The sequence below is a fragment of the Setaria italica genome, chromosome II (genome assembly GCF_000263155.2).
Source record: "Setaria italica strain Yugu1 chromosome II, Setaria_italica_v2.0, whole genome shotgun sequence".
Taxonomy (NCBI): Eukaryota; Viridiplantae; Streptophyta; class Magnoliopsida; order Poales; family Poaceae; genus Setaria; species Setaria italica.
The window spans coordinates 42,300,671-42,313,506 of NC_028451.1; the positions used below are offsets into that span (position 1 = coordinate 42,300,671).

At 45.9% G+C, this 12,836-nt stretch overlaps 2 protein-coding genes and 1 pseudogene across 2 annotated transcripts; 1 reads left to right on the forward strand and 2 right to left on the reverse strand.

Annotated features, from left to right (window-relative positions):
* Nucleotides 1-949: 949 nt before the first annotated feature.
* On the reverse strand, nt 950-2,702 carry LOC101779941 (aspartic proteinase nepenthesin-1). Its single transcript, XM_004957860.3, has one exon. It carries the CDS (start codon nt 2,534-2,536, stop codon nt 1,229-1,231), a length of 1,308 nt encoding a protein of 435 aa, XP_004957917.1. The 5' UTR covers nt 2,537-2,702; the 3' UTR covers nt 950-1,228.
* Nucleotides 2,703-4,267: 1,565 nt separating this feature from the next.
* On the reverse strand, nt 4,268-5,555 carry LOC101761702 (annotated as a pseudogene).
* A 992-nt stretch (nt 5,556-6,547) lies between these two features.
* Nucleotides 6,548-12,422, forward strand: LOC101780351 (L-type lectin-domain containing receptor kinase IX.1). The gene is made up of 15 exons (XM_004957863.4): nt 6,548-7,494; nt 7,602-7,712; nt 7,804-7,979; nt 8,066-8,276; nt 8,367-8,604; nt 8,684-8,834; nt 9,112-9,407; nt 9,759-9,796; nt 10,171-10,299; nt 10,433-10,534; nt 10,627-10,811; nt 11,025-11,238; nt 11,317-11,554; nt 11,713-11,866; nt 11,963-12,422. The coding sequence occupies exons 1-15, from the start codon at nt 7,485-7,487 to the stop codon at nt 12,236-12,238; spliced, it is 2,529 nt and encodes an 842-aa protein (XP_004957920.2). The 5' UTR covers nt 6,548-7,484; the 3' UTR covers nt 12,239-12,422.
* Nucleotides 12,423-12,836: the final 414 nt, after the last annotated feature.

The window sequence follows — 12,836 nt, forward strand, 5'->3', positions numbered from 1 at the left end:
CGGCAAGTAGGTCCAGACCCGTTGAACACGATGGACGAGTACCATAGTCAGGCTCATGAGGTGGCCGAACGTCGTCATTTTCTGAAGGAGTGCCCCACCAAGTATGGTAGGCGATTTAGCCCGCCTCAATTGCCGGAGGGCTGAGCTCGCCAAGGGAGATGGAGCACGTGAGCAAAGCAATCAATGGCAAGACAAAAAGACTTCACGAGCTCCTTTCTGTCATGGCTGATTTAAAAAGGGAAGGGAGGGTTTAAAACCGGGGGGACCTTCTCCCCCCCCCCCCCCCCGCCGCTCCTTGCCCGCCACCCTCCCGCCTCCCTTCAACCACCAGCGCGCGAAGATGAGAGAGGGAGGGAGAGAGGATAAGGAGACCGGTGCCGGGCCAAAATGAGAAGGAGGGAGGGAGGGGAGTGGATAAGGAGGGAGGGAGGGGAGTGGATAAGGAGAGAGGGAAGCGGGCCAATAGGCCGAGGAAGTGACGGAAAAGGTGGATGGAGCTTTTTAGTATCGGGTGGGAAGTTTACCCGGTACTAAAGAGCCTCATGCACATTAGTACGGGGTGGAGGGGTGGAGCCTCCACCCGTACTAAAGGGGGTCACGGGGGGCTCCATGTTAGACCTGGTACTAATGTGAATATTAATACCGGATCAAAAACCAACCGATACTAAGGCTGAGGACGAATATCCATATTTCTAGTAGTGTTTCTGTTATAAAATATTTACAAAACATTAGTACAAGTGCGCTTTTATGAAACTACATTTCGAGACAAAACTGATTGTACTGTTTTCAAATATCCAAATTTAACACATAATATGTAACCAACGTTTGAAATTCTTGGTACTATAAGACAACTCAACTTTTGAACATGTTTGGATTTTCGTTTTTATTTTGAAACCAAGCGCAAGAGCTTTGGCATTCATTTCAACACGAAGAATAAAGTACACCGATGTAAAAGGGAAACACCTCCACAATCCACGTATAAGTATACAACAACAACTCAACAAGACCATACGTACACTAGACAATCAAAAGGACAAGACACGTAGCAATGCCACAAGCCAGTTCTATGCATCTCTGAATTAGAATATTTCATTTCTTCGACGGGCCACTATATAAAAATGATGAACCTATCTATATATTCACGCATATACTCCGTGTGTTTTAATGATGTCTAGAAGAAGCCAGTTAATTAAAAAATAAACTAAATAGCTTGTGTATTTAGCTGTGGTCAGAGCGTGCTGCATTTGGTCGGAGCAAACGACAATGTCTCTCGGCCAACGTCGTAGAGGATGTGGATGTTCTGCTGCTGGTAGTTGCCTAGAGTGCTCATCGCGCCATTGGTTTGGTTCTGCATGGCCAGGCACCACACGCCGGAGTCCAGGATCATGTAGTTGTCAGCGGGGAGCACCATGTCCGCGCCATCGAAGTGGAGCGTCATGCTCGGCATGGCCGGCGGCGCCGACGTCGGGGACGGCAGCGCGAAGCACAAGTCGAGCCCCGTCGCCGCCGACCCGTCCATCGTCGTGGGCAGCGTCACCAGCGAGACGACAGCGGCACGAACCTGCTGGTACGCCGCGTCCACCAGTGATGTGATCGTCGTGCCGGAGTCGATGATGAGCCCGCCGGTGCCGTCGGCGTTCAGGGAGAAGGCGTTGGGCGGGATGGACAGCGCCGTCGTGCCAAGAGATATGCCCTTCAGGTTGAGGTAGTAGTAGGTGCTCATGGGCGCCATGGCCGGGCTGGCGACGAACGGCGTGGAGTGGACGCCGGTGCCGTCGAGCGACGCCGACGGGCCGAGGAAGAGCGTGCTGGTGCTCCTTGTGTCTTGGAACGGCGTGAGGCAGTAGGAGAACCTGCCGGCGTCGAGCTGCGAGACGAGCGACAGGGACCCCCTGCCAAGCCCGACGAGCCCCGACGAGCCGCTAAAATCGTCGCTGCTCGCGTTGCTGCACCCGAAGGCGATGCCGGAGACACGGGTCTGGTCAGCCGGCGACGAGCCAAACGTGAACGTCTCGGACCTCTGGACGCCCGCCGTCCACCCGGTGCCGTAGGTGTAGTTATACGTGCACGCGCAACCCTGCGGCGGCGGCGGCGCCCCGGCCAGAGCCCCCGCGCACATGCTCAGGGAGCTATTGCACGGGAGCACGCCGAACGTGGTGGAGCTCGCCGGGTTGTACAGCGGCGTCGGCTGCTTGAAGCACTGGCCGCCGCAGGGTGCGCACTGCGTCCAGATGAGGTCGCTGCCCGTGTCGGCGATGGCCGGGTAGGACAGCGGCGGCGTGCCGATGGCCAGCGTCATCAGGTACTCCCCGCCGCCGGGCGAGCTCTTCCTTGTCGGTGCGGAAACCGTACCAGACATGGCTAGCCGCCGGGCGTTGTGCCGGTGCATATCGCGGCGGAGGGCGTCGCGGACGAACTGGGACGCGGTGAGGCCTGGGTGGGAGTGGATGCGCGTGAGCTCGACGCGGACGCCCGCGGCACCGCCGGCGGCCAGCGTCGCGCAGACGAGGGCAGTGAGAACGGTGAGCGACGCCATTTGTGTCGTCGATGGCAATTAACAAGTAAGCAAGCTGCAGGATGAGGGATTGGAATCATGGAATGCTTTCATTATATAAGCTGGTGATCTTGTCCCCCTGTGCTGTGTTAGGCTAGCTCCAAACACGGTAATGTTGACCTGCTGGTCAGAGCACGACGGCATCCTGTGCCGGTCTTATTTGGTGAATTGCGGAACCCGGAAGAGCCCAAGCAGTCTCTTTATCTCTCGTTGTTGCCACGTTCACATCAACACGGCGGCGTCTACGACGATTTTATGAGCGCTGAAAAAAGGGATTAGGCAAGGTATTTGTCTTCGTTGAGTACTAAATTGAACGGACCGAACTTGTGGTCGTTGGATCACTGTGACGAACTTGCGTCGCGGTCTGGGTCCAAAAGCAGTTCAGCTTCCAGAAGTCCCGTTCAGAGATGAACGAACTGTTTGAATCCAATCAGCAAAGGTGAGAACACGTCTACCTAGCTTCCAGAAGTCCCGTTCAGAGATGAACGAACTGTTTGAATCCAATCAGCAAAGGTGAGAACACGTCTAGTAGGTAGAATGTGAGTTTTGACGACGCGACGGGCTATCTTTTTTTTTACATAAAAATTTTGAACCGTTAGACCTCATCCTCCATTTTAATATAGCGAGCAGCTCTCCTACCGGTTCGCGTAAAAAAACCGGTAAAAAAAGTATAGCCTACATGCTAGTCCCTTATCCTCCTCCGCCGCACACACTCTCGACTCAAGCCTTCCTCCTCTGATCTGTCGCCTCCCTATGGGCATCCGTCGTTGAGATCGGGGGGCTCAGGGCCGAGCTTGTCTGACTTCCGATTTTTTTGAATGCTAGTTTGAACTCAGCCAATATGTTTTGAATAACAGAAAGGTCTAAAAGATAGATGAAGAAACTAGCAAGTTACAATAACTAAAATAGTGAGGCATAATCAATAAAATGCTTACTCCCATAGTACCATCAGAAAAATAGTTTGAAAGCAATTATAGAAAAGGAAGAAATGCATAATGTGCTCAACAAAAACTATATATATGTGCATAGCAAAGTTACGAATTTAGAAAGCCAAAACAACTTATAATTTAGGATAGAGGGAGTACTTCATACTAAGGTTTGTGTAATTCATCATCTAGAATCCTTATGCAGCACCAAAACAAAGCAAGCCGGTCCATCTTAATAATTAGCAAAACGCATAACGCTAGTGTTCTCTTGGAGTCTTGGTAGCCTTTCTCTTGTTGTCAATTATTGAAATGCACACATACCAATCTTGATGACAGTGTTCATAAACTTTCCTCCTAGGTTATTGAGTCAAACACATTTTTATATAAAAAAGAAAGAATCAAATACCGAAGGAATTTGGTAAAATGAATGATTTTTTTATCAATGAGCTAGCACGGTATATTAGAAAAGCATATATATATATATATATAATAATTTAATATGCTCGTGATTGGTAAAGTGGGTGACCCTCAACCCGCGCGGCTAGGGCAAGATTTTCACGTGGGCCACATGTTTGGTTGCCTGGTCAAACCCATTAGTAAAGCCAACGAGATGCAAAATCGACCATAACCTAGACGCGGATGGATGCAGAACATTTTTGTTTCTCCCAAGCCAGGCTGGCGTGGTGGCAATAAACGACAATGCCACGCGTCACCACGTAATGAGTATACACCGACCTCAAAGGTAAACACCTCTACCCCACATATAAGCATACAACAACACAGACTATGTATAACCCACGGATGGGAAGAGCAAACATGGAACGACAGCTAGACTGCAATCACAAGGACAAGATACATAGCAATGCCACGGGGCAATGCTATGTACGTATAACGTATGTACTATCTTTGAATTTGAAATTTTCTTCGACGGACCACTAAATTCGAATAATGAGCCCGCCTATGCACGCATGTATTTAATTTGTAGTTCTGTAAAGCTCTGGTCAGAGCATGCTGCAGTTGGCCGGAGCAAAGGACAATGTCTCCTTCCCGACGTCGTAGAGTATGTGCATGTTCTGCTGCTGGTAGTTTCCGAGCGTGCTCATCTCGCCGTTCCTCCGGCTTCCCATCATCAGGCACCACAGGCTGTCGTCGGTGACCGTGATCATGTAGCTGTCCGGCGGGAGCACCATGTCGGCGCCGTCGAAGTGGAGCGTCATGCTCGGCATGGCCGGCGGCGCCGACGTCGGGGACGGCAGCGCGAAGCACAGGTCGAGCCCCGTCGCCGCCGACCCGTCCGTCGTCGTGGGCAGCGTCACCAGCGAGACGACAGCGTCACGAACCTGCTGGTACGCCGCGTCCACCAGTGATGTGATCGTCGTGCCGGAGTCGATGATGAGCCCGCCGGTGCCGTCGGCGTTCAGGGAGAAGGCGTTGGGCGGGATGGACAGCGCCGTCGTGCCAAGAGATATGCCCTTCAGGTTGAGGTAGTAGTAGTTGCTCATGGGCGCCATGGCCGGGCTGGCGACGAACGGCGTGGAGCGGACGCCGGTGCCGTCGAGCGACGCCGACGGGCCGAGGAAGAGCGTGCTGGTGCTCCTTGTGTCTTGGAACGGCGTGAGGCAGTAGGAGAACCTGCCGGCGTCGAGCTGCGAGACGAGCGACAGGGACCCCCTGCTAAGCCCGACGAGCCCCGACGAGCCGCTAAAGTCGTCGCTGCTCGCGTTGCTGCACCCGAAGGCGATGCCGGAGACACGGATCTGGTCAGCCGGCGACGAGCCAAACGTGAACGTCTCGGACCCCTGGACGCCCGCCGTCCACCCGGTGCCGTACGTGTAGTTATACGTGCACGCGCACCCCTGCGGTGGCGGCGCCCCGGCCAGAGCCCCCGCGCACATGCTCAGGGAGCTATTGCACGGGAGCACGCCGAACGTGGTGGAGCTCGCCGGGTTGTACAGCGGCGTCGGCTGCTTGAAGCACTAGCCGCCGCATGGCGCGCACGGCGTCCAGATGAGGTCGCTGCCCGTGTCGGTGATGGCCGGGTAGGACAGCGGCGGCGTGCCGATGGCCAGCATCATCAAGTGTCACAAGTTTGATGTGGTGAAGAATATTCTTTTTGCATAATGCTAAAGTTGTGAGGAGGGGGAACTTGGCCAGCCAACCGGTAGCCCCGGATCAGCTAAGCCACTAAGCTAGTTCTGCTACGTACCTGTCAATAATATGTAAACTGTGCTCTGCTACATTTGTAAGTGATGGGTCGTCTAGAATGCGGGAATCTGATAGCTAGGATTTCTGTAATGCACTAATGCTGCGCCAAACATTTTGAATTGAATTCGCACGTGAGGGAACCAAGACAAACTAATGTTGAATGATGATGCTCACCAAATCTTTCTAGCGATGGCATTCGCAATTCTCCTCCTCTCCACCCCTTCCTGCCAGCCCGTGGGCTCATCAGTTGAGCCGAACGCAATGTGGGCCGGGCATGTTCCTTAATCTCTTTCTCTCCGGGCCTTCTTCTTGAGTGGGCCAGATCACACATTATAGTAAGCCCAAGTCTGATCAGCTCTGAGAAGGTGCAAGCCGAAAATGAGCCAGATTTTCTATCTATCTTCCGTAGATCGGTAACTAAACAAGCAGCAGTTCAATAAGCAGCCCACAACGGTCCAACAAATTATCTTAATATTTTTCATGTAAAAAATTTGATGAATGTTGAACTAAAAATCTTGGTACTTATAAGAAAATGTTGGATAACGTCAAGAAATGTTGATAACCATTAAGTTAGACTTTTTTTTAAAGTTGGTGAGTGTCAAAAAAATGTTGAGCCAAAAAATGTTGGTGAATGCAAAAAAAAATTAGTACATGTTTAAAAATTGTTGAGCGTAAACAAGTTAAAATAAAAATGTTAGTACATATAAAAAATGTTGGCTAACGTCAAGAAATGTTGGTAACAATTAAACCAAACTTTTTTAAAAAAATATTGATGAATATAAGCAAATATTGACGTATGTTAAAAAAATTGTTGTACATGCATTTATTTTGGATTTTAAAATTACTTATGTTTAGCTTCGGGGCATATGAGTCCCGGGTGACACGGCCCCGCACGAATAGCGCGTCTGGGTACGGTCAGGCACTGCACTCAGGCTGATGACAACGACGTGCGGCGGTCGTCGTTGTGCGCCGTGTTGGCAACGTCGAGTCCGTGGGTCAAGCTTTGCTGGTCACAGACTCACAGTCATATCGTATCCACACAAGCCGGCTTTGGACCAACTAGGCGAACGACTTGCCTACCAGGCTCACAAGATCCGACAATTTCCCTCAATTCAGCTCTTTCTGTTATGTAAAGATATGGATTAGTAATTTCCGTCGATCTACAGCACCCAGCCTTTCTTCAACATCATGGGCATTGTTTTCAGCTATCCCTGCGACCCTGCTTCTTTCAACCACACAAACTGTAGAGGTGAGGTGCGAGAGGTGGCGGAGGACCTTCGCCTCGCCGGAGGAGGCGCCCGCGGCGCCGCCGTGTACATGAGCAGGCTGACTCGCGCTTCAGGGACTCGCGCTTGGAGTATCGGACTCAGCGTTGACGATAGCGTGCGGTCGTCAGACGCATATGATCTTGAATGGATGGTTGATGTGCATGGAACATCCCACTTACAAAAATCCAACTATGTTAGAGGATCTGGTTCCGGTCAATTTCTATTGCAAAGATGGGCATGTCACATCAATTAATTTCTATTGCAAAGAATGAGTCTTAGCAATCACTTTCCACAAACAGATTGAATGGAACCAAAGCTTGCTTGAACTTTGAATTCCTTTACCTCTTGGTAGATCAAGCAAACATGATATTTGGCACTCGCATCTGACTTCTTGACAAGCAATTCTGCAATATAGATAGACCAAAGGCCATGAGATTCTAGTTACGATCATTACGCTACTGTTATCTCCCCTATTCCTCTTCCTCTCCTGCCCAGGAACATTGGCTGGCCAGACCTTCTGCAGCAATCATAATGGTGCCAGGTACATGCCAAACAACACCTACAGATCCAAACCTGATCTCCCTTGCAGAAACACTGATTGAGAAATTGTTAAGCCCCGTCACTGATTATTTCATGTATCATGTTCAGGGCAAAAGCAAGACCGTGCATTCTTCATCATTGCAACAGTTTACTCTTCCGCGGTCCTCTGTACAAGGTTGTTTTTCTGGCTTCTAAGTGTCTGGAGGAAAGAAAAAAGAAGTAAGCATACTAGCCTTACAGGAAAAATCAAATGTTTTCTTCTTCTAAATTTCCAACTATATGTAAAAATTAATGGAGAGATGATATTTAGGAAAAATAAACACAATAGAGGAGCCTGAGAACATGGATGAAGTACTTAGGCTATGGAGGACCGAAGACACTAGTTCAGAGTTCTCATTGTATGATTTCTCTCAGATTGCTGATGCTACAGACAACTTCTCACCCAAAAGTAAACTAGGAGAGGGTGGATTTGGCCCAGTTTACAAGGTATTTCCTTGCAATTACTACGGTCAGGCACCAATATCATGAAATTTAGATGGCTACATATAAACATGGAGCGATGAACTTTGCAGGGAGTATTTCCTGATGGACAAGAGCTAGCAATAAAAAGACTGTCTGCTCGGTCACAGCAAGGTCTAATAGAGTTCAAGAATGAGATCCAGGTTATAACAAAACTTCAACACAGAAACCTTGTTAGGCTGCTTGGCTGTTGCATCCATGGAGAAGAGAAGATGCTGGTCTACGAATACCTGACCAACAAAAGCTTGGACCACTTCATTTTTGGCATGAGCTTACTCTAAAATGCTTATTCCATAATTGCATTTGTTCTGGTATGCAGAACTAACACTTGGTCTTCTGTCACATTGCTTGTAGATCCAATCAGACGAGCATCACTTAAATGGAAGATGCGAATTAAAATAGTTGAAGGTATATCCCAAGGGCTTCTGTACCTTCACAATCACTCACGACTACGCATAATCCATAGGGACTTGAAAGCAAGCAATATTCTGTTAGATTCTGAACTAAACCCTAAGATTTCTGATTTTGGAATGGCAAGGATATTTCCGTCAGATGCCACTCAAGCAACAGCAAGCAGACTTGTGGGCACATTGTAAGGGCATTAAAGTAGTTTTGTTACTAATGTTTCTATGCGTTTGCTTTCTGACTTCTCACATGCCACCTTGTTCTAGTGGATACATGGCCCCTGAATATGCATCTGATGGCCTTCTCTCAATCAAATCAGATGTTTTCAGTTTTGGGGTCCTGCTTCTTGAGATTATAAGTGGAAAGAGGAGTTCGGGTTTTCAGTACAATGGAGAATTCTACAACCTCCTTGAGTATGTAAGCAGCTAAGAACTAACAATCTGCAAAATCAGTGGAACATTTATTGTTTTCCCTTATAATAAGATTGTATACATATAAACATATCAGTTACCATTAATACTGTGGTTATATTGCATCCTACATTCTTTCTTTCCATAAAGTATAGGGCATCAAGTATAGTGCAGTTTCCTCTATCTCCCTGTTGTATTCCCTTACATTTGTAGCTAGATCTAACAGCATAAAGATATACCATAATACGCTGCTATGCATGTAAAAATCTTTTTTTTCTATTCAGGCCTGGCAACTGTGGAAAGGTAGGAGATGGAGTGAGTTCATTGATAAATCATTTGGTGATGAATATGAAATGGAAGAGCTGGTGAAATATCTTGCTGTGGCATTGATGTGTGTTCAAGAAAAAGCAATGGATCGTCCCACAATGCGTGATGTTGTTGCACTTCTTAGCAGCGATGGCATCACAATGCCAGAACCAAAGCAACCAGCTTACTCCTATGCTAAATTAGATGAGTCGGTAAATGTCACTGTATTGAGTAGCAGAAACGATGTAACCATCACTACTATAAATGGCAGATAGTAGAATGTGGGTACTGTTCATGAAGTGTGAACTACAGGTCTTGGCCATCCTCCTTGTGTTAATTAACTGTAAAGGCATTGTGTTCCGCAGTTTCTCACCAGTTAACCTGTTAGGCTGATTTGACTAGTGGTTTTATGTGTCTAACAAGATTTTTCTTATTATACCGTACAAACAGCGTGAGACTGAATTAATTTATATTTCAGTTCCAAACTGCCTACCGCTAGCACATAAGCCACGTTCTGTTGTTACAATGAATCACAATTCCACACAATAGATAGCATTTGTTAGGATATATCATAAATCTGTGCATGGTCTTTTTCAGTCTTTCTTTCTTTCTTTCTTTTTTTCAGTGTCAGACATATTTTAAGCATGAGCAATTTTAGAAGGCGTAATCAAGAAGTATGAAAGCACCTGGAATGTAGTCAAGTCCAAGTTTTCAAAAAAAAATGTAGTCAAGTCCAATGCTCACGATGAAATGGAGTCTGCTGTTCACTAGGGAATGTAGACAGGTCCACTAGTCTACCTCTGGCTTCCAACGCACGAGACAGCTCTCTGGACCAGTCTTCTGTGGAAAATATGGGCATGTCACCATCTATCAATATATATAGCAAAGAATGAGTCTTAGCAATCATTTTCCACTAACAGATTCAATGGAACCTACGCTTGACTTTTGAATTCCTTTACCTCTTGGTAGATGAAGCCAAAATGATGCTTGGCACTCATGTGTGACTTCTTGACGAGCAATCCTGCAATATGGATAAGACCAAAGGCCATGGTACTTCAGTTTCACTTACCAATCAATATGCTACCGTTATCTCTCCTATTCCTCTTCCTCTCCTGCCCAGCACCATTGGCTGGCCAAACCTTCTGCAGTAATCATAATGGTGCCAGGTACATACCATACAACACCTACAATATCCAAACTGATCTCCCATGCTGAAACACTGATTGCCCGCACTGTAGAGATGCACTTTTAGTTGTCTTCTCAAACTACAACTCATTGGACTTATGCATTGATGTACAGACAACACAGCTAATATCTTGGTTGGAGTTGGAGTGTTCCTAATGGTAATATTTATTTCTTGCTTGGTTTTTCATCTATGGATCAAAACACAGCAACAGAGAGGTATGAATTAACATAACAGCAGATCAACAGCATAAACCGTTATTGTTCTCTTACATGTATCGACAGCATAAAGTTTCAATATTGTTTTTCAGAACAAGCAATATTAAAATTACGACAACTGTCTTTGGCAATACAAAGTGTGACAAATTTATGGAGGATGGAAGGCAGCAACAACTTGGAATTTTCAAAGTATGATTACTCTTACATAAAAGAAGCTACAAATAACTTTTCGATTGATAACAAATTGGGGCAAGGTGGCTTTGGCCCTGTGTACAAGGTATTATGTCCTTATATTGCAAATGGACCCCTAAAATGAATTAACATTACATTGTTGATACAAATATAATGCCTTTTCTATATTGTTGTAGAGATATCTTCTGCGATGGTGCATAAGTTATTTTTTGTGACTAAACAAAATGAATATCAATTTCCAGTAGAATAAGTTATGAAGTTATGAAAAATAACTTGTTTTCCTTTCAATCAATCCCAGGGCCGATTGAGCAGTGGAATTAAAATAGCAGTCAAGAGGCTAGAAACATGTTCTTTACAAGGTTTACTGGAATTCCAAAATGAAATTCAGCTTATATCAAAGCTTCAACACAAAAATCTCGTTAAGCTGCTGGGTTACTGCACTAAAGGAGATCAAGAAAAGATGCTTGTATATGAATACATGGAAAATAAAAGTCTAGACTGCTTCATATTTGGCAAGACTCATCGCTTCTACATGTGTAATGTTGTTTATAGTATGTCAACAGCTTTGATGAATTATACATATTTTGCAGAAAATGTGAAGGGAGCACAACTAAACTGGTCAAAACGTCTGCACATAATTGATGGGATAGCTCATGGGCTTCTTTACCTTCACAACTATTCACGAATATGTGTTGTTCATAGGGATTTGAAAGCAAGTAATATTCTCTTGGACAGTGAAATGAATCCAAGAATATCTGATTTTGGGATGGCTAGAATATTCTGCTCAAATGTGAAAGAATCAAATACAACCAGAATAGTGGGCACACGGTAAGAACATATGGATCTATGCATTTTAAGTACACGAAATATTCATAGAGGCACTTCTTTTGGAAAAAATGGACATTGTATGATAGCATATCATCAACTTAATTTATAAATTCCTCCCTTTTTGCATTACTGACACAAATTTAAATTCTGACACTCAGTGGCTACATACCTCCTGAGTACGCTTTTCATGGGATTTGCTCTATCAAATCGGATGTTTTTAGCTTTGGCGTATTGACGTTGGAAATAATAAGTTCAAAGAGGACAGCGCAATTCTATGAATACAATGGAAAGCTATATAATCTCATCTCATATGTGAGTGTAATTGATCTCAACACCATCCAGAACTTTTACCTATGCAGACCCATTTGCCTCATTTTACTTGTTTCACAAAACACGCTACTTTGGCAGGCTTGGCAACTTTGGAGTGATGAAAAATTGGGTGAGTTGATTTATTCTCCTTCAGGCAATGGACACCATGAGATAGAAAGATGCATTCATGTGGCACTTTTATGCGTCCAAGAAAGTGCAGAGCATCGACCTGATATGGAGCGAGTTATCACAATGCTAAACACTAAGGATGTGAACTTACCCAATCCTGCGCAACCAGCTTACTTCCATGTAAATCCTAGTGAGGAAGAAGTTTTGTCATGCAGCGCTACTATGAGTATCACGCTAGAAAGGTAGAACCACATTGTCATCAATTCTGACAGAAATGCTGGTATTATCTTCATCAAGATGAACATATTTGCGTTGATAATCATATGAGTAAGCTTGATTGTTATGGATATTTCTTTAATAGAACAGACATTTTTTACCAATTTGTTCGGATATGTAAAACCATTGCTGGGCTGAATCTTTGACATTTCAACCTTGTGTCTTAAACAACAAAATGAGGGCGTCCTGAGCATGAAACAACAGCACCGGTTTGTGTTCTTGAGCTACTTTATTCCTAGAAGGAACTTCACAACAAGTAATACTACATGACAATGATGTCCTCTTGGATTAGACGAAATTCATGGGCACGAACTTGCTTCTCTTCCCCCCTCCTTCTCTCCTAACTCTGTAATCATACTGGTATTTCCGTTCTTCGCAATGGAAATGGGGGAAGCCTCGATTCAAAAAAACAAACAAACTGCAATTGGGAATTGGGAATCACATAATGGGGATACAGATTATTTGAGCAACAGACGGCACCGCCCACTGGTGAATGCCTACGAATCCCGAAGCCAATGCTAGCTCTGACTCGAAAGCAGAAGCGAAAAGAGAGGACTCGTGGAGCCGA

Bases quoted from the DNA above. Each gene is read 5' to 3' on its own strand.
- LOC101780351 (XM_004957863.4), top strand. The intron at 7,713-7,803 runs GTAAGCATACTA...GATGATATTTAG, and splicing joins CTGGAGGAAAGAAAAAAGAA to GAAAAATAAACACAATAGAG. The intron at 10,300-10,432 runs GTACATACCATA...ATTGATGTACAG, and splicing joins AGTAATCATAATGGTGCCAG to ACAACACAGCTAATATCTTG.
- LOC101779941 (XM_004957860.3), bottom strand. From the start codon at position 2,536: ATGGCGTCGCTCACCGTTCTCACTGCCCTCGTCTGCGCGACGCTGGCC.